This window comes from Eretmochelys imbricata, chromosome 5 (assembly GCF_965152235.1).
Source record: "Eretmochelys imbricata isolate rEreImb1 chromosome 5, rEreImb1.hap1, whole genome shotgun sequence".
NCBI lineage: Eukaryota > Metazoa > Chordata > Testudines > Cheloniidae > Eretmochelys > Eretmochelys imbricata.
The window spans coordinates 37,187,088-37,214,279 of NC_135576.1; the positions used below are offsets into that span (position 1 = coordinate 37,187,088).

At 42.3% G+C, this 27,192-nt stretch overlaps 1 protein-coding gene across 7 annotated transcripts in view; it reads left to right on the forward strand.

The window, feature by feature from the left end:
- RAB3C (RAB3C, member RAS oncogene family) overlaps window positions 1-27,192 on the forward strand; it is a 188,299-nt gene that overhangs the window by 74,322 nt on the left and 86,785 nt on the right. Inside the window, exons 1-4 of one of the 7 annotated variants that reach the window (XM_077816877.1) lie at window positions 10,272-10,564; window positions 11,748-11,866; window positions 21,063-24,928; window positions 25,517-26,092. In XM_077816877.1, the coding sequence (XP_077673003.1) occupies window positions 24,370-24,928; window positions 25,517-26,055 (1,098 nt within the window). In that variant the 5' untranslated portion in view covers window positions 10,272-10,564; window positions 11,748-11,866; window positions 21,063-24,369 and the 3' untranslated portion in view covers window positions 26,056-26,092. Of the gene's footprint in view, window positions 1-10,271; window positions 10,565-11,747; window positions 11,867-18,567; window positions 19,057-20,507; window positions 24,929-25,516; window positions 26,093-27,192 lie in introns of those variants that run through there. The other 6 variants (XM_077816878.1, XM_077816881.1, XM_077816879.1 and 3 more) reach the window with 6 other exon arrangements.

A 27,192-nucleotide genomic window follows, 5' to 3' on the forward strand; every position in this document is an offset into this window, starting at 1 on the left:
ATTAGATTGCAAGTACCCTTAGAGGTCACCAGAGCCAAGTGTAAGAGAGATGCATTGTTTAGAGTCTGGTTCCACTAGAAACTAAAAGGATTCATTCTAACTGTTTCTTATTTTTCTAATAGGATCATAGAAATGTAGGTCTGTAAAGAACTTTAAGAGGTCATCAAGTCCAGCCCTCTGTGCTGAGTCAGGCCCAAGAAAACTTAGACCATCCCTGACAGGAGTTTGTCTAACCTATTATTAAAAACCCCCAATAATGGGGATTCCACAACCTCCCTTGGAAGCCTATTCCTGAGCTTAGCTACCCTTATAGGCCATGACTACACGTACCGCTGCAGCGCATCTAGTGAAGATGCTCCATGCTAACAGGAGAGAGCTCTCCTGTCAGCATAAAAATCCCACCCCCATAAACGGCATAAGGTATGTCGATGGGAGAAACTTTCCCGTCTACATAACACTGTGCACACGAGCACTTACGTCGCTCAGGAGGGTGGAATAGTCACACCTCTCAGTAACATTAGTTTTGCCATCATACTCGGTAGTGTAGACATAGCCATAGTTAGAAAGGTTTTCCAAATATCTTATCTAAATCTCCCTTGCTGCACATTAAATTCATTACTTGTCCTATTCTGTGACTACAGAAAAATTGATCAGTGTCGTCTTTATAGTAGCCTTTAACATACTTGAAGACTTATCAGGTTCCCCCCTTAATCATCTTTTCTCCAGACTAAACATGGACAGTTTTTTTAACCTTTCCTCATAAGTCAGGTTTTCTAAACCGGTTATCATTTTTGTTGCTCTCCTCTGGTTCTCTCCAATTTATCCACATCTTTCCTAAAATCTGTCACGCAGAAATAGGCACAATACTCTAGCTGAGGCCTCACCAGTGCGGAGTAGAATGGGACAGTTGCCTTTCATGTCTTCTATACTGTTGATATACCCTAGAATGATATTAGCCTTTTTTGCAATTACATCGTGTTATTGACCTGTATTCAATTTTTAATCCACTATAACTTTTAAGCAGTACTATCACAAAGCCAGATATTTCCCATTTTGTAAGTGTGCATTTGATTTTTTCCCTTTGTTCTTTACACTTTATTGAATTTCATCTCGTTGATTTCAGACCAATTCTCTAATTTTCAAAGGTCATTTTGAATTCCAGTCCTGTCCTCCAAAGTACTAGAAACCCTTCCTAGCTTGGTATAATTTGCAAATACTAGAAGCATTCTCTCCACTCCATTATCAAAGTCATTAATTAAATCATTGACTAGTACTGGATGCAGGACTGACCCTAACAGGACCCTACTTTGTGACTCTGATGGAGCCAGGCACTAGCTCAGGTCCATCTCTAATGATGTCTAATTTAATATTTGTTTAATCTCTCTGTGCCTCAGTTCTCCCATTATAAAATGGAGATGATTTTCTCACCCTTTGTCAGTAAATTGTAAGGCCTTCAGGACTGGCCCTTCCTCTGTGTTTAACCAGTGACTAGTAAAATGGGGAACTGATTTTTTTTGAGCTTCTAGGTATGGTCACAATACAAAAAAAAACAAAACAAAAAAAACCCAACAACAACTGTGATGTTATATAAAGTTTGGATCTAAATTTGATCAGGTCCACACGCTAGTCCTTAATGAGCTACAGCTGCAAAATTTCTGGTAATATTTATTTGGCTAAGGAACAAAATGTGGTGTAATCTTTGGCTGTGTCAGGGTTGCTTTATTTCTAGGGCTGTACCAAATTCACGGTCCACTTCTGGTCAACATTTTGGTGTTGTATTGCCACCCTTACTTCTGTGCTGCTGCTGGCAGGGTTCTGCCTTCCGAGCTAGGCTCCAGGCCAACAGCCACCACTCTCTGGCTACCCCGCTCTGAAGACAGTGCAGAAGTAAGGGTGGCAATACCACGACCCCCCTAAAATAACCTTGGGGCCCCTTGCAACTCCATTTTGGGTCAGGATGCCAATTTGAAAAACGCTGGTCTTCCCCGTGAAATCTGTATAGTATAGGGTAAAAGCACACAAGAGACCATATTTCATGGTGGGAGACCAGATTCCACAGTCCGTGACATGTTTTTCATGGCAGTGAATTTGGTAGGGCCCTATTTATATCACTGCTGCAGAGCAACTGTGAAGCTAACTAGTTTTCCACTGGAGACTCCTTGAGTGATGTAGGGTCACTGTAGAATCTACTACAGCTGTTCTCATTGGCCACTAGACAGTCTGTGACAGAAGGAACCTAGGACATGGTCGGGACATCTCTGGATGCCATTATGGCCCCAGCTGCTCCACTTTACACTGTGGCTGGAGCAGAGACCAGATGGGCCAGGTTCAGGGGAGTGCAAAGGACATCTTTGTGCCTCCACCCATTTATCTTGAGCTGCACTAAGTTTTTGTCAGCCCCAGTCCCAGTATTTGCAGGTACTTTGAAAATGCTAACTGTTATAAATATTGGCTATTTCAGTATTAGTCCCCTTCTTTTGGCTATTAAGAAACGAGACCAGTGCTTTATTTCATGCTTCAGTAAGGGCTTGGAGGCTGACAATGGTACACATGATAGAATTTTTTGACCCTGCTTGTTATTCTTCTTGAGTTTCCAAATGCCATGCATGAGCACATATGTATTTCCCCCCCACTCTTTTGCCTCCTCTCTTTCTTTGCATTAAACCATCCACACCTTTTTTCCTTATGTGGTGTGTGTAATGAGATGTTTCAGCTTTTTTTGCTTGTGCACCAGGTCTGAATCTAAAAGCAAGTTGTTTGGGGTAGGGAAGTGGGTGTTCATAATCTGTAAAAACAATGTTACATGCTTTTTTAAAGAGGCCATTTTTAGTTAAAAAATGTTTTAATAACCTATGCTAGACTTTTGGGGTTTTTTTAAAGCATGGAGTAATATTGCAATATTATACTTGATGGCATTGTATGCCATTAAACATCTATTAGGATTTTCACTATAAAGTTTAATTTTCAGAGATTTATAGCTTATCTAAAAATATGTTGCATGCTGAAATTTGGTATTTTGAAGGGGAAAGATTTCCAAGCTCTCAAAGTATACTATAAATATTAGAGAAGAAATATCATTAAAGCACAGGACTATAAATCCATGGTACGCCCACATCTTGAATACTGCGTACAGCTGTGGTCTCCATCTCAAAAAAGATATATGGCGTTAGAAAAGGTTCAGAGAAGGGCAACTAAAATGATCAGGGGTTTGGAACGGGTCCCATATGAGGAGAGATTAAAGAGGCTAGGACTTTTCAGCTTGGAAAAGAGGAGACTAAGGGGGGATATGATAGAGGTATATAAAATCATGAGTGGTGTGGAGAAAGTGAATAAGGAAAAGTTATTTGCTTGTTCCCATAATATAAGAACTAGGGGCCACCACATTAAATTAATGGGCAGCAGCATTTAAAACAAATAAAAGGAAGTTCTTCACACAGCGCACAGTCAGCCTGTGGAAGTCCTTGCCTGAGGAGTTTGTGAAGGCTAGGACTATAACAGGGTTTAAAAGAGAACTGGATAAATTCATGGAGGTTAAGTCCATTAATGGCTATTAGCCAGGATGGGTAAGGAATGGTGTCCCGGGCCTTTGTTTGTCAGAAGGTGGAGATGGATTGCACGAGAGAGATCACTTGATCATTACCCGTTAGGTTCACTCACTTTGGGGCACCTGGCATTGGCTGCTGTTGGTGGACAGGATGCTGGGCTGGATGGACCTTTGGTCTGACCCAGTATGGCCATTTTTATGTTCTTATGTCTGGGACTTGTGAAGCTATATGCGGTTCCTTCCAAAGACATGATAAATGATCTTGGGCAAATCTCCATGCCCTTCCCTTTGCCTAAAGCATTGTTCAAGTGATAGTCCCACAGGAGAGGTGTGTGAATGAAACCTGGCTCACATGGTCACCATAAATGTGGACTAGCAGGTTCCCTTCATTTTGAAGCTTTTTCCATACCGCCATTAGGTTTGCCTTGACTTCCAGATTCACAGGCACTTGAAAAATCCAACTGAACCTCCAGAAAAGTAAAATTCTCTAGTTCCATTGCTTTGATCATGTCTTTTTCACTCCCTGTCCCCCCTCCTTCTCTTTCCATGTCCTGGGAGTCTTTCCTTAAATAGAGAGGTATTCTAGTGCTCGAGTTCGTCTTTCTCGGTCTTTTGAGGTGGCTTGAACTCAACCCAGGTAAAACTGAGATTATGGTGATAGGCAACTCGATGAAATGTTAGTGGTTATTTCAGGGTATTTCCGGAGACGTACCCTCAGCTCTGGAATTTGCCTCCTCTTTGGTTAAAAAGAGCCTGAGTTTGAGCTCAGGGCCCAATACAAGATTATTCTCTTTGGCCAGGTTTTCATAAAAGGATAACTGACAAGGATTTGAGTGGGTTGAAGGGAAATTGCTAACCCTGAGCAGATGGGTAGGAAGGTCAACTAGCCTAATAAAGGGGAACTAAAATACTTCCTTTCACCTAGACATGGGAACAGGTGATTTTTTTATACTTATTATGTGTTTCCTCTGCCCCTCTTCTCAGCCCACATGCATCAACATATGTACATACACCACTCGGGAATTCTTAATGGGCAGGGTGGATACACTGTCCAACTGGCAAAAAGAACCTCTACAATATGCAAACATATACAACAGCATCCAGCCTGTTTGGATGACTGCATATGCTTCAGTCCACATATAGGAGAAGGGATTAACTCCTTTATGTGTTGCAAATCCTATTGATCTTGATTTGGGATGTCAGCAGAGGTTCTGCCAGTTAATGTGCAATGCACAGAAGCTGGGTGATTGCTTGAACCTTGCCTTCACTGGATCTCCGAGTTTGCAGATTAAGCATAGTTGGGCCAACCAGCCAGTCGGACTAAAGCCATGAGATTACATGAGTATGAGAGTAGAATTTGGAAATGTGAGTTTTACATTGACATTTTTGGTCAGTTAGCAGTTAAAATCTTTTGTTAAACATTTTTAAAGTGCCCTTTTTATTAGTCTTCACAATATTGAACTTTTGACTGAGCACTCACTCACCGTCATTCATTCCCTGCTGTTCCTCTACTCTAGTTCTTTAATGAAGATCATTGTCAGATCTGATAAGATACAACAGACATTACTTTTATAGTCTATCACAAGAGAACTGAAATGGCACCATAGAAGATCTATATATCTAGTTTCTCTGCTCTCCCAGGAAGATGAATTGCCATGGTAACACGGTAATGGAATAATAGGTCAAGTTTTATAATTTTTCCTCAGGCCTACTTTATTACATTTTTGCTTAGAAAAAAGACACCAGTATAAAATGCAGACTTCAGCATTTCACAGTTTAAACAAAACAAGAGATGATCTTCTGAGCAATCCAGTACTCATGAATGAAGGAATCCGACCAAGTAACATCAGTCAGTAGCCATGTTTGAACTGATACAAGGATTGTCTTTGGGTGCAGGTGCACATCAGTACATTAGTATAAAAATTGGGACTGCTTTTAAGATGCAGATGTGATGAAATATGCTCAATCTTTTCTCAAAAACAAAGCATAATAAAAACAAGGGCTGGAAGTTTCATTGTGTTGATGGAATTAACTGTTCCAAGTAAATTCAATCATAGCAAACTGTACTAAAATATAACATTTCACATTAAGATGTTTGATACTTCAAATATGCCATTTATCTTTGATAACTCAGATTATTTTGAGTATTTTAACAATCACACAGCTGTAACTTTCTCTGTATATTCAAGAAGCTCCTAAATCGTAGGCAGAATAAAATAAGAGGTTTCTGAATGCATTGGACCCCAGGTAACACTGGTATGTTTAACTCTTCTATTTAAATAGAAAATTCTTTGTAACCTCCCTCTCTTTGTAAATATCATATTCATTCCACATGACCATGTCTTTAACATATAACATGTTTCTGATTGGATTTCATATTAATATGAATTTTAATTATGTTACTGCTGATACTGGTAGTGATGCCTGTAGTAAAGGTTGTGTGACAGGGTTGGGACTCACCACCACAGCGCCTCCTGCTGTTGACTCTGGGAATTAGCTCAGTTCATGCGGAGTGCCCTCTGCCGGTGGTGTCCCGTCCGTCTTTCACCCTAGATTGGCGTCTCAACCTGCGTTTCTCCCAGATCATGGCATCCTCTTCAGGACGCTGCCCTCTGGCAGTGCCCACTACTCTGGTCTCACCCCCTTCCAGGGGTTTGGTGTTATCAGCAGTCTTTCTCTTAACCCCAGCCACAGTGGCCAACCACACTCAAAAGTCTAACCCCTTTTGGCAAAGGTCTGGTGCAGTCCATGATGGCCACTCCTAACGGCCAGGTGGAAGTGCAAGGGGGGTACCCAGGCCCGCCCTCTACTCTGGGTCCTGACCCAGGGACCCTTTGGCGGCAGCCTTCCTGCCTGCCCTCCTTCTCTCCCTTTGTCCATCTCTCTCCCTGGGCCGTTTCCCCCTCAGCCCCTTTGCACCAGGTAGGCCCTTTTTGTCAGGGACTATAGGAAACAAATCAAGTATGAAGTGAACTGTTTCAATAGTTCTAAAGAAGTATAGAGGTTGTATATAAGCCTTCCAGTATTGCAGAATTTTTATAATGGCTAAAGTTAATAGCATATTAAAAACCTTTCCAGTATAAATACTGTATGTGCAAATACTATAAATTTCTGATTTGGAAATGAGCAATGACATTCTTCTAACTAGTGTTAAATGAATTATCTGTTAGAAGACTAAATTATCTTGGTTGCAGAATAAATAGGTAGAAGGATGCTGTAACATGATGTGCATAACAGTACCAGTTATCACATAATATAATCAGAAAGAGTCATTGGTAGGGCAGTTTTGTGCATCTGAATTAGAATCCAGAGTACATTCCACCATAGTAAAGGAGGAAGATTGGAGAAGAGAGACAACCAAATTGCAGTGTAAATATTCCTCCAAATCTTATTCCATGCCTCTTCTGATCAAGGAGGTACCAATGTCAATTTCCAAAGCCAACTGTGGTTTCGTTATACGTCATATACACTTAAAAGTAAATTGCCTACACATAATGAGGCTACAGGAAGAGGAGACCTCTTTGCTTTCAAGAATTTAGACTGAGGAAATTATGGGAGTCTACTTTATTTACTAGTATTCACTACTACTATTTGCTACTTATTAGTAATAGCAGCAAATATATATTTTATGGTAATCTCCAGTTTGGACTGGGACTTGATTGTGTTGGGTTCTTGTACTTTCTAAAGGTCTCATAAGCCAGCTAGTTTTCTCAACATGTGCCTGTTAAATAAAAAGTATGAAGGTATAATTGTATTCCTCAGCCAAGCAAGAAAGCCAGTGGATCCATCATTATTAGAGGAAGGAATATCACCTTATTTCCTTCATGTTTAAGCAGTTTCCTTATATTTTTTTCATAGAAAAAGTTTTAATTTCCCATAGTTTTATTGGCTTAATACCCTTTCTTTACTGTTAGAGTAAAAGCCTGCCCTATAGCAAGTCTACAGTATTACTGTCCAGAATAGATATGGAATCCAGACACTTTTTGACAGTGACTGTGTATTTGTCTGTTAACCTGAGATTTGTATAGGGGGAAATATATTAGTCTGATAAGCAGGAGAAAATATTATTTTGCTTCAGGTGATTCACACTAAAACCTGTCTGCAGATCATACAGTGAAAAATTCTAGTGATAAGTCACCAAGACAGTAAGCTCTATATCCAAGATTTTGATAACTTCATAGCCAGTATTTTAGAGCCTTTCTGTTCATTGGTTTAGGCTTTCTCAGCTATGTCAAAACTGAAATATGTGTAAAAGAAAAAAGGGAGAGAAACAAGTGGACTAAAGTTTGTAGATAATTAATTTTATGTAAAGATGGGCCTCAGCTGCAGATCTGGATTGAAGCTTTGCCAGATTTAAGGTAGAGGATGCTGTTTTGGATCTGGACTTTTTTGTTTAGTCATTTATAGATATAGGAACCAGTTGCAAAAGTTCATGAAGATCAGAAGTGGCCCAGTGTTTGGGAGTTGTCAGATCTGAGTCTTTGACATGGACCTATCTCTAATTTTACATTGACGTGTGTTAGGGGGCTTATTCCTTCACCCACTTACTTCCTTGGTCCTTCTCGCATGAACAGAGAGCAACAATACCCGAAGTTCAAAGGTACAAACAATTCAATGTTTATTGGGGTGAACTTCCAGCAAGCATGATTCCAGTTTCCTTCCTTAGTGTCCTCCTTCCCAGCTCTGACACCCAGGTCTTACACATGTGTCTCTGTTCCCATTCCTGCCCTTAGCCAAACATGATTCCAATTTCCTTACCCCCATTCCCTGTTCCCATTTCCCCCTTTAGCAAAACATGATTCCAATTTCCCCGCCCCCATTCCCTGTTCCCATTCCCACCCACCCCCCACTCACTTCCTGATTGACTGCAGACTATATAGTAAAACTTGAGTGCTGCTTAGCTTTACCTTAACCAATCATTTTCCTGAAATTTAACGAACCAATCCTAACATATTGTAACATGATTATTTTCAGCGTAACAGCCGTGTTAGTCTGTATTTGCAAAAAGAAAAGGAGTACTTGGGGCACCTTAGAGACTAACCAATTTATTTGAGCATAAGCTTTCGTGAGCTACAGCTCACTTCAATCCGATGAAGTGAGCTGTAGCTCACGAAAGCTTATGCTCAAATAAATTGGTTAGTCTCTAAGGTGCCACAAGTACCCCTTTTCTTTTAACATGATTATGTAACCAATTATATCCCACCACCTTAATTAGTTTACACCCAGCAAAATTAATTATACAGCAGATGGAAACAATCACAGAACCAGACAGAGATTATACAGACAAACAATAACAAAGTGGGAACTATAATGACAAAACAATGCAGAAGGGAGGATTTCACATCACAACTATTGATAAGTGAGTTCTTGCCAGACAGGATGCTATCAAACGAAGTTTCCTTTTACATTTTGTAGGCACTTCCCTTTCTCTGGAGGTGATAGGCATTATCAGGACAGGATTGTATTCCTAACAGCCCAATAGCACCTTCTTTCAATGTGACTAGTTTGGAATGTGAGGCTGTGACCAGTCGCTTCCCAGCTTATGGCTGCCTCTGCTGCTTAGCCAAAGGCCTTAGCGTAAGGACAGGGCCTCAGACTGTCCCAGTAAGAGAAGGACCTTACACCGGCAGACAGTGATTTTTGATTCTTTCTTTTATACCTCTATAACTAGCCAAGTGATAAGAATACACCTAAATTCTTAGAGTACAGGCCTTTACCGACAGGCCTGAATATCTGTATCCTAACAACGTGTTCAGAAAGCAATATTTCTAAAATGAGTTTTCAACGTATGGTAAAGATGGGTGACCATAAAAAAAACTGAATTTTCTAGTTTTCAGATGCTTACATATGGCCCTCTTAATAGTATTCTCATTTCTGTTGAATCTTACAACTCTTTAGGAACCATGAAAAGTTTCATTGGGCTAATGTGGGAATGGTAAAGCATTGTGTTTGATTGTGTGACAAATGAATACAAATATCAGTAGAGCTATAAAACAGAGCTCCATGAAACTCCATAGTTTTTGTTTGTGGCAGTTCATGCAAACCTTGTATTAAATTCAGTTCTCATGAGTTCCCAAACCCATGAGTTCATCTCTGAACTTTGAGAACAAACCCAAAACTCCAGGAATTGCAATTTTACACACTGTTCAGACCTCACTGGAGGTACTCCTGATCAGGGCCAGCTCTAGGATTTTTGCCCCCCAAGCAAAAAAAATTTTGGTCGCCCCCGCCTTTTTTTTTGTGTCCTCCTGCCCCTGGCTCCACCACAACTCCGCCCCTTCCCCAAATCCCCGGCCCCGCCTCCTCCCCCGGGCGTGCCGCATTCCCCCCCATTGCTTCCTGTGACTCTCCCCCCCCGCAACCGCCACCCTAGCTCCCCTCCGCTCTGCCCGCTCCCCTGAACACACTGCTGCTCCACTTCTCCCCCCTCCCTCTCAGGCGAGGGAGAGGCAGCGTGTTCAAGGGAGCAGGCGGAGCAGAGAGGAGCAAGGGTGGGGGGGAGCACAGGAAGTAATGGGGGGGGGGGTTACAGGAACCGCTCCCCGTCCCAGATCACCTCCACTCCACCACCACCGCCTCCCCCCCCGAGCACGCCGGTTTCTCCCTCCCTCCCAGGCTTATCAGCTGTTTGGCGTGTGGCAAGCCTGGAAGGGAGGGGGGAGAAGCGGAGCGGCGGCAGCGCGCTCAGGGGAGTAGGCGGGGGTGGAGCGGAGGCGAGCTGGGGCGATGGGGGCACATTTCTAGGGGCGGCATGGCCAGCGCCAGAATGCCGCCCCTAGAAATGTGCCGCCCCAAGCACCTGCTTGTTTTGCCGGTGCCTAGAGCCAGCCTGGCTCCTGATTTATGCTGGTGTACTTCTCAGTGGCATACTTTTCCTGTTGCGATGTACACCATGGGAGCTAGTAAGGACTGTGCTCTATGGACACTGCTAGCCTATGATCGATAAATTCTAGTGCATGAAGCCCGCTGGTATGTCTAGAACAATGAAGTATCATGGGAAATTGTATGTCTACATCAAAGGTCTGATTCTCCTCTCATACTGGTGTAAATCAGGAGTAACTCTACTGAAGTTGTGGGGTTACTCTAGTGTAAATCTAGGTAAATAAGAGGTATATCAGGCTCTAGCTTTCTATGCTTGTTTTCCGTGCAAGGTCATTAAAATTAAACCTAGACTGTAGTGACTGTAATTTGACCTGAATTCCCTCCTAGTGTTCTGCCTAAGAAATTGTTTGTGTATGGTAATCAGATCTGTTACATTTTTAAAAAAATGATCTTCTTATAATTGATTTATGAAGTGGGTGGAATTTAATTTCTTCTTTATTTGTAGGATGATTGATGTACATGCAGAAAAGAACACTCATTTAAATATATTTTCTCTAATGAGGTGGTACTACTTGTACCATAAGAATTATTTTAGAAAATATTCCAATTAATACATTTGTCATTTTTGTCAGTTTCTTCTACTAGGGAACAGCTGAAGTAGTCCTTTCCATGTTCTAGCAAAAATAAATTTTTGTACTATTAAAATTTTGCGATGATATAATTCCCTTACAGCATTTGTTTAAAAAACAAACCAGAATTAACTTAAGACCTCTGCAGTCAATGGTACAGTAGGTGTAGTAAAAGTTCATACTAGACGTTGCTTGATGGAATTTCAGTGAAATGTTCTATTTGTGCAAGATTTAAGGATACCTTTGGGGTCTTTAAAAATCCAAATAAGTGTTATTTTGAAACAGAATGATTATATTATTTCCTGTAATATATTTTAATTATTATTGTTAACATTTTTATTAAACTAGAACCTTAAAACCTTAACCAAAATCGGGTACTCTATATTAACATAATAAGTGACGGTCCCTGTCCCAAAGAGCTTGCAATGTAAATGGACAAGATAGACAAAGGCTGTGTGTGAATGGAAGTATTATTATCCCCATTTTACAGGTGGGAGACTGAGACACAGAGATGAATTGACTGGGAAAGCTAGGAATAGTACCAAGATCTCCTAAGTCCCAGTCTAGTGCCTTAACCACAGGACAATCCTTCATCTCTTTAAAAAAAGAGAATGAAAAGCTGCCCAGTGACTTGAATGGAATTTCAAAGGTGTGAAGATGAAAATTTTTCAAAGTTCACTTCTGATTTTCAGAAAGATACAAATCACTTGACAAGGTAACATTTATATAAAAGATTATTTTTGTTGTTTTAGGACACGGCAGGTCAGGAAAGATATAGGACAATTACCACAGCCTATTACCGGGGTGCAATGGGCTTCATTTTAATGTATGACATCACGAATGAAGAATCCTTCAATGCTGTGCAAGACTGGTAAGTAAAACTTGGAACTAAGCACTAGAACTAAGGTGAGAGACAGAGTATTTGATTACCACTTTATTCCTGCTGCTTGCTGTTATGATGTGAACCATTTCAGGAAACAATTCTCCAAGCCCAGTCAACTCAAATACTAATTTACATCTTGTCAATATGGATTTGATTTTGAGGTTTCTCGAGTCACATTGCAGAAACTGGCCCATGAATGATTTGGGGGTCGGAGAGGAGGAGGCTTGTATTTATTACTTAAGTGAAGCATTGCCTTCTGTTTTTCAGACTTGTCATTTCCTTTGCCCAAAAGATAGCTTTTAGTTTTCTGTTTTGAGAAAACACAATGGATGCTGTAGGACCTGTTGGGTAAAATTAAGGCTATGATTTAGTCATGGGTATTTTTAGTAAAAATCATGGACAGGTCATGGGCAATGAACAAAAATTCACGGCCCGTGACCTGTCCATGACTTGTACTATAAATACTCCTGACTAAATCATAGCCTTAATTTTGTGGAGCTTGTCTTCTGATTTATTTTTCTATCAATGTTCTGTTAATACCACCAAGGCCAGCTGCCAGGGGCTGCCCACCCACTGCTGCTCCAGCCACACCCGCGACTGCCGCTGGGAGGCTACCGATCTGTGGCTGCTCCCACCGCCCTGGGACTGCTGCTTGGGTGGTCCCCAGACCCAGCCGCACTGGCCACTGCTTGGACAGTCCCTGGGGTTAGCCGCCCAAGCAGCTGCCGGTGCGGCTGGCCCCGGGGGCTGCGGAAAGTCACAGAATCCATGACTTGCGCGACTTCGGTGACAGATATGGAGTCCTACATATAATTTATCACAATCACTACGTTTTCTGGGGGGTTGATTAATATTTTAACACTTGCACCTTTGCTTTCCATAGTCTATTTATAGAACTATGTGAAATAGTGTATTAGCGTGTAGGCTAGCTGGTAAGGGCAGCACTCGGACGTTCTGCAATGTGAATGCTCTGAAGAAAACGGTGACACCAGTTGTGAAGCTTGTCTTCTGATTTATTTTTCTATCAGTGTTCTGTTAACCTCATTTACTCAACACTGCTGTCCTAGTGTTATGTCTGAAGAAGGAACAGGACAAGCAAAATTTTCTATTAGTTATGGTACCATCAATGTTAGGCAATTTCTGTGGCATTTCAATGGGGTGTAATTCAAAGTAGAATTGGGCTTATGATTATCAAACATTTTGTAGTCTGAACCAAGAATCTATCCTGTTCCCCATCAATAATCATATCTACAACATGTCAGGATATCTCTGGCTTTTTCTTGAACATTCATACCTTTTGTTATTGGATTGTAATGGGAAATTTGTGTAAATCACCTCTAGGGGCATTATGGGGAAAGAATCTCCTTCAGCTCCCTCATGAAAATTGTACCTCTGGTTATCCACTTTAAATCCTCTGAGTTCTAAAAAACTAAAGCAAATTACAATCAGCATCATGGTCATTTCATCTTCTGACAGGTTTCAGAGTAACAGCCGTGTTAGTCTGTATTCGCAAAAAGAAAAGGAGTACTTGTGGCACCTTAGAGACTAACCAATTTATTTGAGCATAAGCTTTCGTGAGCTACAGCTCACTTCATGCTGTAGTTTCTTTTGGTTACTCTCAGTGGGATCAGAGGGTAATGGCTTGTAGAAAGTGGTGTTGAAAATAACAGAACACCACTAGCCGTCACCTTCAGCCCCCAACTAAAACCCCTCCAACGCATTATTAAGGATCTACAACCTATCCTGAAGGATGACCCAACACTTTCACAAACCTTGGGAGACAGGCCAGTCCTTGCCTACAGACAGCCCCCCAACCTGAAGCAAATACTCACCAGCAACCACATACCTCACAACAGAACCACTAACCCAGGAACCTATCCTTGCAACAAAGCCCGTTGCCAACTGTGCCCACATATCTATTCAGGGGACACCATCACAGGGCCTAATAACATCAGCCACACTATCAGAGGCTCGTTCACCTGCACATCCACCAATGTGATATATGCCATCATGTGCCAGCAATGCTCCTCTGCCATGTACATTGGTCAAACTGGACAGTCTCTACGTAAAAGAATAAATGGACACAAATCAGATGTCAAGAATTATAACATTCATAAACCAGTCAGAGAACACTTCAATCTCTCTGGTCACGAGATTACAGACATGAAAGTTGTGATATTACAACAAAAAAACTTCAAATCCAGACTCCAGCGAGAAATTGTTGAATTGGAATTCATTTGCAAATTGGATACAATTAATTTAGGCTTGAATAGAGACTGGGAGTGGCTAAGTCATTATGCAAGGTAACCTACCTCCCCGCCCTCCTCCTCAGACGTTCTTGTTAAACCCTGGATTTGTGCTGGAAATGGCCCACCTTGATTATCATACACATTGTAAGGAGAGTGATCACTTTAGATAAGCTATTAGCTGCAGGAGAGTGGGGTGGGAGGAGGTATTTTTTCATGCTTTGTGTGTATATAAAAAGATCTTCTACACTTTCCACACTATGCCTGCGATGAAGTGAGCTGTAGCTCACGAAAGCTTATGCTCAAATAAATTGGTTAGTCTCTAAGGTGCCACAAGTACTCCTTTTCTTTTTGCGAATACAGACTAACAGGGCTGTTACTCTGAAACTTGTGAAGGTGTGAGGATACTTAACTTGTCAACTGTCTAAATGGGCCATCTTGATTATCACTACAAAAGTTTTTTTCTCCTGCTGATAATAGCTCATCTTAACTAATTAGCCTCTCACAGTTCGTATGGTAACTTCCAACTTATCTGTGTGTGTGTATATATAATGTTCCATTCTATGCATCCGATGTAGTGGGCTGTAGCCCATGAAAGCTTATGCTCTAATATATTAATTTGTTAGTCTCTAAGGTGCCACAAGTACTCCTGTTCTTTTTGCGGATACAGACTAACACGGCTGCTACTCTGAAACTATTTATTTTACAGAAGGCAAGGTCAAAGAAGAGCCTCTAGCACTTGCAGTGGTAGGCAGTGAGTGATTTGTGATGGCCCTGAGTTTCTGGGAGAGTTTGTTTCACAGAGAAAGCTCTGTCTGTCACACAGGCAAACTTTACCTTTATGTCAGAAAGTTCCATAGTGCCTGAGTAGTGGAGTTGTCAGTCACAGTCTTTGTCCCAGAGCTTTAGTTTATCTTTTAGAGGTGCTCGGCGCAGGCCAGTGAGCACGTTGAAGGTAAGAACTGAGCTCTTTAACTTGATCTCAGTGGTTTGAGCATTGGCCTGCTAAACCCAGGGTTGTGAGTTCAATCCTTGAGGGGGCCATTTAGGGATCAGGGGCAAAAACTGGGGATTGGTCCTGCTTTGATCAGGGGGTTGGACTAGATGACCTCCTGAGGTTCCTTCCAACCCTGATATTCTATGATTCTATGATTAGATATTCTACAGGAAGCCAGCATAGAGTGAAGGACAGGTGTGATGTGCTCATGGTAGCCTGTGTTGTTGAGGGGACATTGTTGTGACAACTGAGCCTGCAAAGTGTACCTCTGTTGTAAGCTCAAATGTAAAAAGTATGTGAAAATTTATCAGATATTACAATAACCATGAAAAATAGGTCATGTTGTTTACAAGATTGAATGTTGTAACAAGCGCAAAAGAACCAGACAAAAGAAGCTGGATTAGTCTAAACCAAAAAGGCCATGTTGATATAATCCAAAGACTGTTGAAATTATGGCTGGTAAAAACAGAAGATGTGGAATTGGAAGTTAATAGAGCAAAACTGGTCTGATGCATATTAGGCCTAATTGGTAGACAAAATAATGAGCGAGATAAACTGTTATGCCCACTTTTCCCCATTTGGGGTTCCTTAAAAAGAGACTTTGAAAAAGGACATCATCAATTCTGTTCAGATTAATTCAGATCAACTCTCTCTCTCATATCTCCTATCCCACCTTGCATCCCAACGCATCCCCCAAACTGCCAGCACTGCAACTCACCTCGACACATTTAAAGGACTTTTTACCTGAAGGGAAGGCCATCTGGCCTTAATCTTGTTTAAAGAACTTTGTTTTTACCTGAAATGCTGAAGTCATCATATTATTAAGACATCCAATCCTCAGCCCATGAATGGGGTTATCTAACTGCCAGCACTGAAAAGGCACATAAGATCCTCACTGTCTTCCCTTCCCTTATTGTGTTATATCCCTTCCACCCTCAATTTTCTTTCCTTCTGTCCTCTCTCACTTCCCTAGCTTTCAATCAAATACTGAAGTCAACTATGCTGTAGTCATCCAAGCCTGCCTTGTCTACACACTACCACTTAAGTCGATATAAGTTACATTGCTCAGTGGTATGGAAAAAACCACCCCCTTGAGCAACGTAAGTTACATTGACTTAAAGCGGTGTCTACACCATGCTATGATGGTGGGAGACGCTCTCCCGCCAACATAGCTTCTGCCGCTCATTGAGATAGAGTAATTATGTCGACAGGAGAGCTCTCTCCCATCAATGTCATGTGTCTTCGCCAGATGCACTATGTCACTGCCACTAAGAAGAAAAGATCCAATCAGATGACATCCCTGACCAGATTGTAAACCAGGATCCAAGTAGTAGGTGTCATGGTCGACTTGCCAGCCAAAAGAAACCACTTATAACTAATCAGCAGTCCAGTGTCCTAAAAAACATCAACAAAATCCATATTTCAACCATCTGTTCCATCCTGTCTCTCCTCCACTTTGTGTTTGTCTGTCCGTCCATTAAGAACAGGATAAGTAAATGCCCACTGTACAGCACAGTAAAATCAACCCTTTCCTTTTCATCAAAGAAAGGTTGTTCTGGAAAATTAGATTGACATTTTGCCTCCCAAAGGAGAAAGGCTTTAATGGTTATGACTACGTTTGTTTTGCATAATCACTCAACCACAGTTTCAATATAAATGCCTGTTTTGATTTCTTGTTCTTTCTTTTATTTAGTCAATAAACTTTTCATTTGAATGAATGTTTTTGGGTGTTTCCCCAGTAACCATAAAACCAAGGCCTCTGTTTAAAAGAACCTGGAACTTAGCTCTCACTATTTATAAATGTTCATTGTCCAACATTAAACACCTTTAACTCTTTGGGACTTTGAGATCAACATCCATACAACAGAAACTCCACGGTGTTTTGTACTTAAGTGTTCTTAAAGGCTGAGGGCTTCGTACCCATGTATATTGCACTGCTGTCGTTCAGATGGGAGGTGAGAAAGGAATGTATAACTGAGACAAGGCCATTGCCCACCAAGATAGAATGGAGTCTCCTAGCCAATCAGAAATGGTAGAAAATATTCAGACATGGATGCTGGTAGACAAGAGCTTAGTATCAGCAAGGAGTCTAGGAGCACTTTTAAATTGTAGACTGAATTGACCAATTGTGGGTATGTACCTTCAGCCAAAGGAGACTCACCGTGGCTGCAAACTCCTTAGAGTGCCTTCCTCTGCTCACCAGCATAACTTCTCTTTTTCTCAGATTCAGCTTCAACCAGCTGTTCTTCATCCATGAGCTGATCTCAGCCAAGCACTGAGCATCTTGGTGGTAGTGGTATAATTGTATTTGGTGAAGGATAAGTAGTGCTATGGGTTATCTGTAATCTGTGAATCACTTTGCCCTACATGACATGCTGTAAATGCTGTTCCACAGACTCTTAAGGGATCTACTATTTTTAATTGTCTGTAAAGTGCTATGCACCAGTATGATGCTGTACAGGTGACAGAATGTAAACATCAATCACTAAGCATGCTCAAATCTTATTTTACCTTTATGCCATATCCCTCTTGGCTTCTCCTTGCTCTGCCTCCTTCCATTTCCATACTGCCTTGCACATCAAGGGGAGGAAGCATGGCCTTATGGTTAAGACACAAGACTGAAAGTCAAGGGATTTAGGTCATATTCCTAGGTCTGCAACAACTTCCTGTTGACCTTGAGCCAGTCACTTTGTAGTTTATGTGCAGCTAGGCTAAGGTCCAACTCCCCTTTTGAAGATGTAATTTTGCAGACATAAAACTTATGTCTGTTTTTGTGCCTGCAGAGAAATTGTAGATAGAAATGTGATTATTCCAGTTTTTAACAAACAGTCTTGTACCTGCAGAAGGGTGCTGCCCAGCTGATTATATGCGCTGTATTTTTCTGTGCTTTGGTTTTACCATGTGTTACATGGAAATACAGGATTTGCCTATCTCTTGGGGTGATATGAAGCTTAAATCACTAATATGTGTAAAGTGCTTTGAGATCCCCAGATAGAAGGAGAACCTCTCTGATTCAAAGCAGTTAGGGGAGAACGCTTATCTGAGTTCCCCAAATAGAAAGCTATTTATACAGTAAGTGAACAGAATAAATTATTTATTATTTATATATTTCCCTGCCTGAATGTTTTCCCACCTTCTGCATCTGGTGTTTGGCACTCTGCCACTTCTAAGATAGCAATACCCAAGCATGCCACTGAAAGACAAGATAAATCGCTGTAGAATGCAGCTAGAAAATAAGTTAAAAGCTGCAGAGTTTAAGGTGTTTGTGGAACACATTTTTCATTGTTTCTTAGCCAGTCTCTCTCCAAACTGTTGGCAGCAACTGTAGACACTCGGTGGGCATGTGGGGTGAGCATGATAAGGAGCTTGGAAGGGCTGGTCCATGGTCTGGGTGGTGATACCGTGGCAGACTACCAAAGCATCTCGCTTGTCAGGAGGTGGTATGGGCTGGTTTGTCTTCTTTCTTTTGTGAGTATAGCTGCTGTCCTGCTGCTCCTGATCTCAGCGTGATTGCTTCCATTTCACAGCTGATAATTATTGTTGATTAGCCCCGGCTCCCGCACTCATAAAACTGCAGCATGCTCCTGTCAGTCAGGAAAATTAGAGACGGCGCTGGGTTCAGTGCTGCAGTAACAAAGTGCAAGAAGCTAAACAAAGAAACCGGTCAAGGCTCGTTGAACTTTGTAAACGCTTTCCAGGGAGGGGGACGAGCTCCAGCGGCAGTACTGCCACTTCGTAGGGGTTCTGCAGGCCTTCCGCAGTCCTTGCTCAGGCACAAATGCCACTGACCTCATGATTTTAAATAGAAAAGTCAATACACTAAGGACACCGTCTGTGCCTGAGCTCTTCAGCGTTTGATAAAGGAGTTCCGTGTAAAATTTGGACCTAGATGATGCTGTCTTATGAGCAATCTGTTCTGAGGCTGATGTACTCTGGTAAGATGCTGTTTTTCCTCTCACCTGAAAGTCTGTTTGAACCTTCTCCTTTATAACAACAGACCGACCGCTGTACCCCAACAGATGCAATCCCTAGGACAGAGAGAGTTTTATTTTTTTAGAGATGGGATCGTCTTCACAACTGATGTCTTGTAATCTAATACCATACAACACGTGGAACATTTTTGGACTGCGAGTTTAGCTAGAAATCTCATAAGAAATGTAAATTTCAGCTGGATCACACACCCACGCCAAGAATGTATGTATTTACCCTCCTTTCCCAAATTGAATCAGATAGAGGTACATGAAAACTAAGGAGAATAGCAAAAGTTTTTTTTAACCTAACTAGAATCTATTTGGAGGGTCAGAAAGTTTGGTAGAGGTTTGGGAGGAGGGTTAGGTCAATTCTTGTTTTGTTCAGAGCGGTCCTCATATATCTAGTTTAATTCTCAAGAAAAGCGTTGACAACTGTTTGCTTTTTTCAGTTATTTAGTTAATACCTTATTTAAAAAAAGAGACATGGGTGGATATGTAAAAGGACATGGAGATGCACAAATACAGCGGATGGCATTAAATATTCAACATTTGCCAATAGCCAGAAGACTATGGTTTCAAAGTTACTACATTTATTTCCTATACCGTGTAGTACTGAAGCTGTTGATAAGTGTTTTTTTTTAATGGCAACCAGTATATCCTATCTATAAAATCTATACAACCACTTTACCGTATTCCAAACTAGTTTTGTTTAGTTCATCTAGTCAGAAGCCAAACAGAACATCTTTTCCAGATTCATAAAAACATTGAAAACAACTTATTAGCTCTCCACTCTTTTAGCTATGTAGGCATTTATACCTACATTTATTTCTTGTAAGCTCTTTGTCGCAGGGACCATTTTTTTGTTCTGTGTTTGTACAGCACCTAACACAACGGGATCCCAATCCATAACTATATGTACTACTAATAATAATACTGTGTTCATTACAGTGGTATCAGAATACCTCAGTTGTTCCATTTTTGCCCCCCCCCCGTTTTTAGCATTTTAGCTACTGGCTGACTCTATGGTCAAATTATATCTGTTACATAAAAATAACAGCCACCAAATACAAATCACCCAAATTAAAGTATTTGTGTTGACTTTTTTGGTATTCATACTTTTTTTTTTAAGTCCAGAAGGAACTCTTGTGATTACCTAGTCTAGTCTCTTGCCTAACACAGGCCTGAGAATTTCACCCAGTAATTCCTGCAATAATTGCTAGAGATATTTAGAAAATAAATAAATCTAATCTTGATTTAAATATTTCAAATAATGGAAAAGCCAACTCATCCCTATGTCAGTTTTCCAGTGACTAATTACCTCGCTGCTAAAATTTCTAATCTCAGTTTGTCAAGGTTCAGCTTCCAGCCATTGGATCTTGTTGTATGCTAAGTAAAGACAATTCTACTGTCAAAAATCTTCTCCCCATGTAGGTACTTGTAGACTACGATCAAGTCACCACTTAATCTTCTCTTGGGTAAACTAAATAGAATGAGCTTCTTTAGTCTCTCTGTATTAGGCCTTCCACATCTTGAATAATTGTAGCTCTTGTCTGAACCCTTTCCAATTAGTCAGCATTTTTTGAGGCTCTTCTAAACACAGTACTCCAGTAATGGTCTCACTAAAGTGCAGTATACGGAGGTAATCCCACCTCCCTACTCCTCTGCATTAGCTGAGCAGTGATCACATTGGCTTTCTTAGCATCACCCTGAGTGAGAGTACATGTTCAGTTATTTGTTCACAACAACTCCTAAATTCTTTTCAGAGTTGTTGCTTTCCAATCGCTGCATATGTGACTTCCATTCTTTGTTTCTAGGGTATGGTAATTCTTTTTGCTATTCTAAAACACACATTGCTCCAGTTAATCAAGTGTTCCAAACTGGCCTATATAACTGACCTTATCATTGTTTACCACTCCACCAGTGTTTCTGTCATCTGCAAACTTTAGCCACAATTATTTTATTTCTTCCAGAACGTTGATAAAGATATTGAATAGCACTGGGCCAAGAACAGATCCCTGCAGGACTCCACAAGAAACACTGTCATTGATTGATGATTCCCCATTTCCAATTACCTTTTGAGATTGATCAAAATAGCTAGTTTTTATTTGGTGTAATATGTATCATGATATATATAAATGTTAGTTTTAAAGATTAAAAATTATCTCTTGACTAACTGTCCCACAAAGAAATCATCCCTCTTCTATTTCCATTGCTTATGCGTCCAATAACCACTCTCTTAATAGACTTTTGTCTGATTATTTTTTCAGTTATTTTAGGGACTGGATGTATTGCTAATACAAATTAAAGCAGTAAAGAAGAGGTAAAATATTGATTTTATTGCTCTGACTCTCAAACATTTTGAACTGCTAGAATCTGAATTGTAGCTAACAGTGTTTGTTTGTTTTTTGTGAGCTCTACTTAATAGAGAGCAGGATGCAACTGTTTGTGCATAAATTTGGTAAAAACATTCAGTACTTTCACACTTTCCGTAAAGGGAAGGAATCAGAATGTGACCTGTAAAGCTCCAAATTTGTCATGGGCCTTAGCAAAATGGAGGTTACCACTTTTCTTTCTCAGTCAGAAATGACAGTCCTTGAAACAGAGTTAAGACTGCTCAGGTCAGAGTGAAGGGGCCAGATCCTGTCGTTGGATTCTGCTAGCTTCTGCTCCTGGCTGCAGAAAGTACATCTATAATTCCCTCTCCTCAGGTGAGCCTGAAGTAGCCAGCCCACTGGAAAGGGAGCGGGGCCAGGTCAGCTGGGAATGCTTTTCTTTTATGGAAAACAAATATGTAAGTACTGGGCGCTTTGTTAGACACGCTGTCTTCCTGCAGTGAAGTGCTTATCACCCAGACACTCCCATTTTTCTCAATGATTGCAGCTGAGTGCTGAGCACTTCTGAAAATCTGCCCATGAGTAGAAATTGCAAAGCAAAAACAATTTGATTCAGCAGATCTCCTAAGAAGCCTCTGCCAGAGGATCTCCTCTGGAGCTCTGGCTGGATTTTTAAGCTGTTCTCCCCTGTAGGTGATTTCTCCCCTCTAGCACAGCTGTCCTTGCAAGTGAAGGGTTTGCGGTTGGCATGGCCTTGTGCCAGTGGGGTGGATCTATTTCCTGTGAATGGAAAAACAGCTTGTAAGTCATTTTAATTTGTCTGTGTCGAGCCTACAGTCTAAACTGAAAAACAACCGTTTAGCTGAACTCTTTTGACAAGGTCCACATGATCGATGTAATTGGCTTAGTGGAATTTGATTTTCTTTAATTAATTTTACTAAATTTGAACAAGATATAAGAGAATGCGGAGAGCAGTATCATGCTCTCTGAGTGCATGTTGTCTGAATAGCTTAGGCCAGTGGTTCTAAAACTTCAGGTCGCAACCACAAAGTGGGTTGTGACCACAGTTTAATGGGGTTGCCAGGTCTGGCTTAGGCTTGCTGGAGCCCGGGGTTCAAGCCCTTGGGCTTCTGCTTTGTTCCCCCTGCCTATGGGGAAGTACTTGGACTTTGGCCCCCCCACGCAGTGTGGCAGAGCTTGGGCAGATTCAGGCTTCGGTGTCCCCTCCTGGGGTCATATAGTAATTTTTGTTGTTAGAAGGAGGCCACAGTGCAATGAAGTATGAGAATCCATGGCTACACTTACAAGCTTACAGCGGCATGGGTGTACTGACACGGCCGTGCCTCTGTGAGAGCGCTCATGTAGTTGCATTATGTTGTCGGGAGAGAATTCTCCCGTTGACATAATAAAACCAGCTCAACGAGCGGCAGTGGCTGTGTCGGCAGGAGAGCATCTCATGCCGACATAGTGCTGTGCACACTAGTGCTAATGCCGGCAAAATGTATGTCGTTTGGCGGGGTGTTTTTTCGCACCCCTGAGTGACAAAAGTTTTGCCGACTTAAGTGCTATTGTAGACATGGCCTTAGTTATAAGATTACAGTGATTGCATTTGTTCTCTCTTTTATGTTGTCAGACAGTATGTATATTTGCATGCTGTTTTGCACCAGCTTGCAGCAGTCAGAAGCAATTCCTTCCATAGAAAACTATGACAACTCAGATATTTTAACTCCCATCTCAGAGTTTGAACATTTCTGCCAAATCATGTTAACACTGGAGCTAGTCAGGAATTTTCCATCGAAATGATTTTCTGGTGGAAAATGCCTTTTTACAATAATAATAATAATAATAATTAATAATAATCAAGAATGAAAATGAATTTGACAGTAGTCTTTCCTGAGGGCAGACAGCAATTTGAAAAATTCTGTGTCAGTTCTTCTAAAATAGAATTTTTTAGAATTTATGAAAAATTTTGAGATTTTTAAATTTTTGACTTGAATTGGGACAAAACTTCTTCGTAGGATAGAAATTCTATTTTCTGGACAGCTCTAGTTAACACTACGTTTTTAATGGACATCAATAGAATTGAGTGGGGTTTTTTTCCCCATAAAGGTTTCAGCCCAGATAGGGTGTTAGTCTGTGTGTTTAATGACTTTGAATGGAGGACTTCTGCCACTGCCTCTCCCTTGCTGCATTACCCTAAAGACAACAGTTCAGAAGTTCTTGCAAAGACAGCACCTCTTGCTCCAGCTCCTCTTCCCGCTCTGTTTTAACAGCTCGCAATCTGCAGCCTCCTTCTGAAGCCTCACACATCCTGTTCTGATTCTTAGGAGACTACTTCTTCCAGAAGTAATCCTTCCTATCTGCTACCCCATGTCCCCTGGGAAGGGCAGGAAACAGCAAGCAGAGTGTGGGGGCTTTAGGAGATGGTCTAGGCTGGCTTATGAAGAGGTGGGAAGCTTGCGACAGCAGGCTGCTGCTGGTCTGTTCTGGGTCTTATACTCTTATTGCATATTTCCGTGAGTCTTGCTGCAGAATTTAGTCCTAATATGCTACACAGTAAAAGGTGCTTTACCCTTAGATGAGGTAAAGCCCTGGTCTACACTAGGACTTTAGGTCGAATTTAGTAGCGTTAAATCGATGTAAACCTGCACCCATCCACACGATAAAGCCCTTTATTTCGACTTAAAGGGCTCTTAAAATCGATTTCCTTACTCCACCCCTGACAAGTGGATTAGCGCTTAAATCAGCCTTGCCGTGTCGAATTTGGGGTACTGTGGACACAATTCAACGGTATTGGCCTCCGGGAGCCATCCCAGAGTGCTCCATTGTGACCGCTCTGGACAGCACTCTCAACTCAGATGCACTGGCCAGGTAGACAGGAAAAGAACCGCGAACTTTTGAATCTCATTTCCTGTTTGGCCAGCGTGGCAAGCTGCAGGTGACCATGATGGAGTCCCAGAATCGCAAAAGAGCTCCAGCATGGACTGAACGGGAGGTACAGGATCTGATCGCTGTATGGGGAGAGGAATCCGTGCTATCAGAACTCTGTTCCAGTTTTCAAAATGCCAAAACCTTTGTCAAAATCTCCCAGGGCATGAAGGACAGAGGCCATAACAGGGACCCGAAGCAGTGCCGCGTGAAACTTAAGGAGCTGAGGCAAGCCTACCAGAAAACCAGAGAGACGAACGGCCGCTCCGGGTCAGAGCCCCAAACATGCCGCTTCTATGATAAGCTGCATGCCATTTTAGGGGGTTTAGCCACCACTACCCCAGCCGTGTTGTTTGACTCCTTCAATGGAGATGGAGGCAACACGGAAGCAGGTTTTGGGGACGAAGAAGATGATGATGATGATGATGAGGTTGTAGATAGCTCACAGCAAGCAAGCAGAGAAACCAGTTTTCCCGACAGCCAGGAACTGTTTCTCACCCTGGACCTGGAGCCAGTACCCCCCGAACCCACCCAAGGGTGCTTCCTGGACTTGGCAGGCGGAGAAGAGACCTCCGGTGAGTGTACCTTTTAAAATACTATACATGGTTTAAAAGCAAGCATGTGAAAGGATTACTTTGCCCTGGCATTCGCGGCTCTCCTGGATGTACTCCCAAAGCCTTTGCAAAAGGTTTCTGGGGAGGGCAGCCTTATTGCGTCCTCCATGGTAGGACACTTTACCACTCCAGGCCAGTAACACGTACTCGGGAATCATTGTACAACAAAGCATTGCAGTGTATGTTTGCTGGCGTTCAAACAACATCCGTTCTTTATCTCTCTGTGTTATCCTCAGGAGAGTGAGATATCATTCATGGTCACCTGGTTGAAATAGGGTGCTTTTCTTCAGGGGACACTCAGAGGAGCCCGTTCCTGCTGGGCTGTTTACCTGTGGCTGAACAGAAATGTTCCCTGCTGTTAGCCACGGGGAGGGGGGAGGGTTGAGGGGGTAGCCATGCGGTAGGGGGAGGCAAAATGCGACCTTGTAACGAAAGCACATGTGCTATGTATGTAATATTAACAGCAAGGTTTACCCTGAAAGAGTGTAGCCACTATTTTATAAAATGTGTCTTTTTAAATACCGCTGTCCCTTTTTTTTTCTCCACCAGCTGCATGTGTTTCAATGATCACAGGATCTTCTCCTTCCCAGAGGCTAGTGAAGATTAGAAAGAAAAAAAAACGCACTCGTGATGAAATGTTCTCTGAGCTCATGCTGTCCTCCCACACTGACAGAGCACAGACGAATGTGTGGAGGCAAATAATGTCAGAGTGCAGGAAAGCACAAAATGACCGGGAGGAGAGGTGGCGGGCTGAAGAGAGTAAGTGGTGGGCTGAGAGTAAGTGGCGGGCTGAAGACAGGGCTGAAGCTCAAATGTGGCAACAGCGTGATGAGAGGAGGCAGGATTCAATGCTGAGGCTGCTGGAGGACCAAACCAGTATGCTCCAGTGTATGGTTGAGCTGCAGCAAAGGCAACTGGAGCACAGACTGCCACTACAGCCCCTGTGTAACCAATCGCCCTCCTCCCCAAGTTCCATAGCCTCCACACCCAGACACCCAAGAACGCTGTGGGGGGGCCAGCGGCCAACCAGCCACTCCGCCACAGAGGATTGCCCAAAAAAAAGAAGGCTGTCATTCAATAAATTTTAAAGTTGTAAACTTTTAAAGTGCTGTGTGACATTTTCCTTCCCTCCTCCACCACCCCTCCTGGGCTACCTTGGTAGTCATCCCCCTATTTGTGTGATGAATGAATAAAGAATGCATGAATGTGAAGCAACAATGACTTTATTGCCTCTGCAAGCAATGATTAAAGGGAGGAGGGGAGGGTGGTTAGCTTGCAGGGAAGTAGAGTGAACCAAGGGGCGGGGGGTTTCATCAAGGAGAAGCAAAGAGAACTTTCACACCGTAGCCTGGTCAGTCATGAAACTGGTTTTCAAAGCTTCTCTGATGCGTACCGCACCCTCCTGTGCTCTTCTAACTGCCCTGGTGTCTGGCTGCACATAACCAGCAGCCAGGCGATTTGCCTCAACCTCCCACCCCACCATAAACGTCTCCCCCTTACTCTCACAGATATTGTGGAGCACACAGCAAGCAGTAATAACAGTGGGAATATTGGTTTCGCTGAGGTCTAAGCGAGTCAGTAAACTGCGCCAGCACGCCTTTAAACATCCAAATGCACATTCTACCACCATTCTGCACTTGCTCAGCCTGCAGTTGAACAGCTCCTGACTACTGTCCAGGCTGCCTGTGTACGGCTTCATGAGCCATGGCATTAAGGGGTAGGCTGGGTCCCCAAGGATACATATAGGCATTTCAACATCCCCAACAGTTATTTTCTGGTCTGGGAATAAAGTCCCTTCCTGCAGCTTTTGAAACAGACCAGAGTTCCTGAAGATGCGAGCGTCATGTACCTTTCCCGGCCATCCCACGTTGACGTTGGTGAAACGTCCCTTGTGATCCACCAGAGCTTGCAGCACTACTGAAAAGTACCCCTTGCGGTTTATGTACTCGCCGGGTTGGTGCTCCGGTGCCAAGATAGGGATATGGGTTCCGTCTATGGCCCCACCACAGTTAGGGAATCCCATTGCAGCAAAGCCATCCACTATGACCTGCACATTTCCCAGGGTCACTACCCTTGATATCAGCAGATCTTTGATTGCGTGGGCTACTTGCATCACAGCAGCCCCCACAGTAGATTTGCCCACTCCAAATTGATTCCCAACTGACCGGTAGCTGTCTGGCGTTGCAAGCTTCCACAGGGCTATCGCCACTCGCTTCTCAACTGTG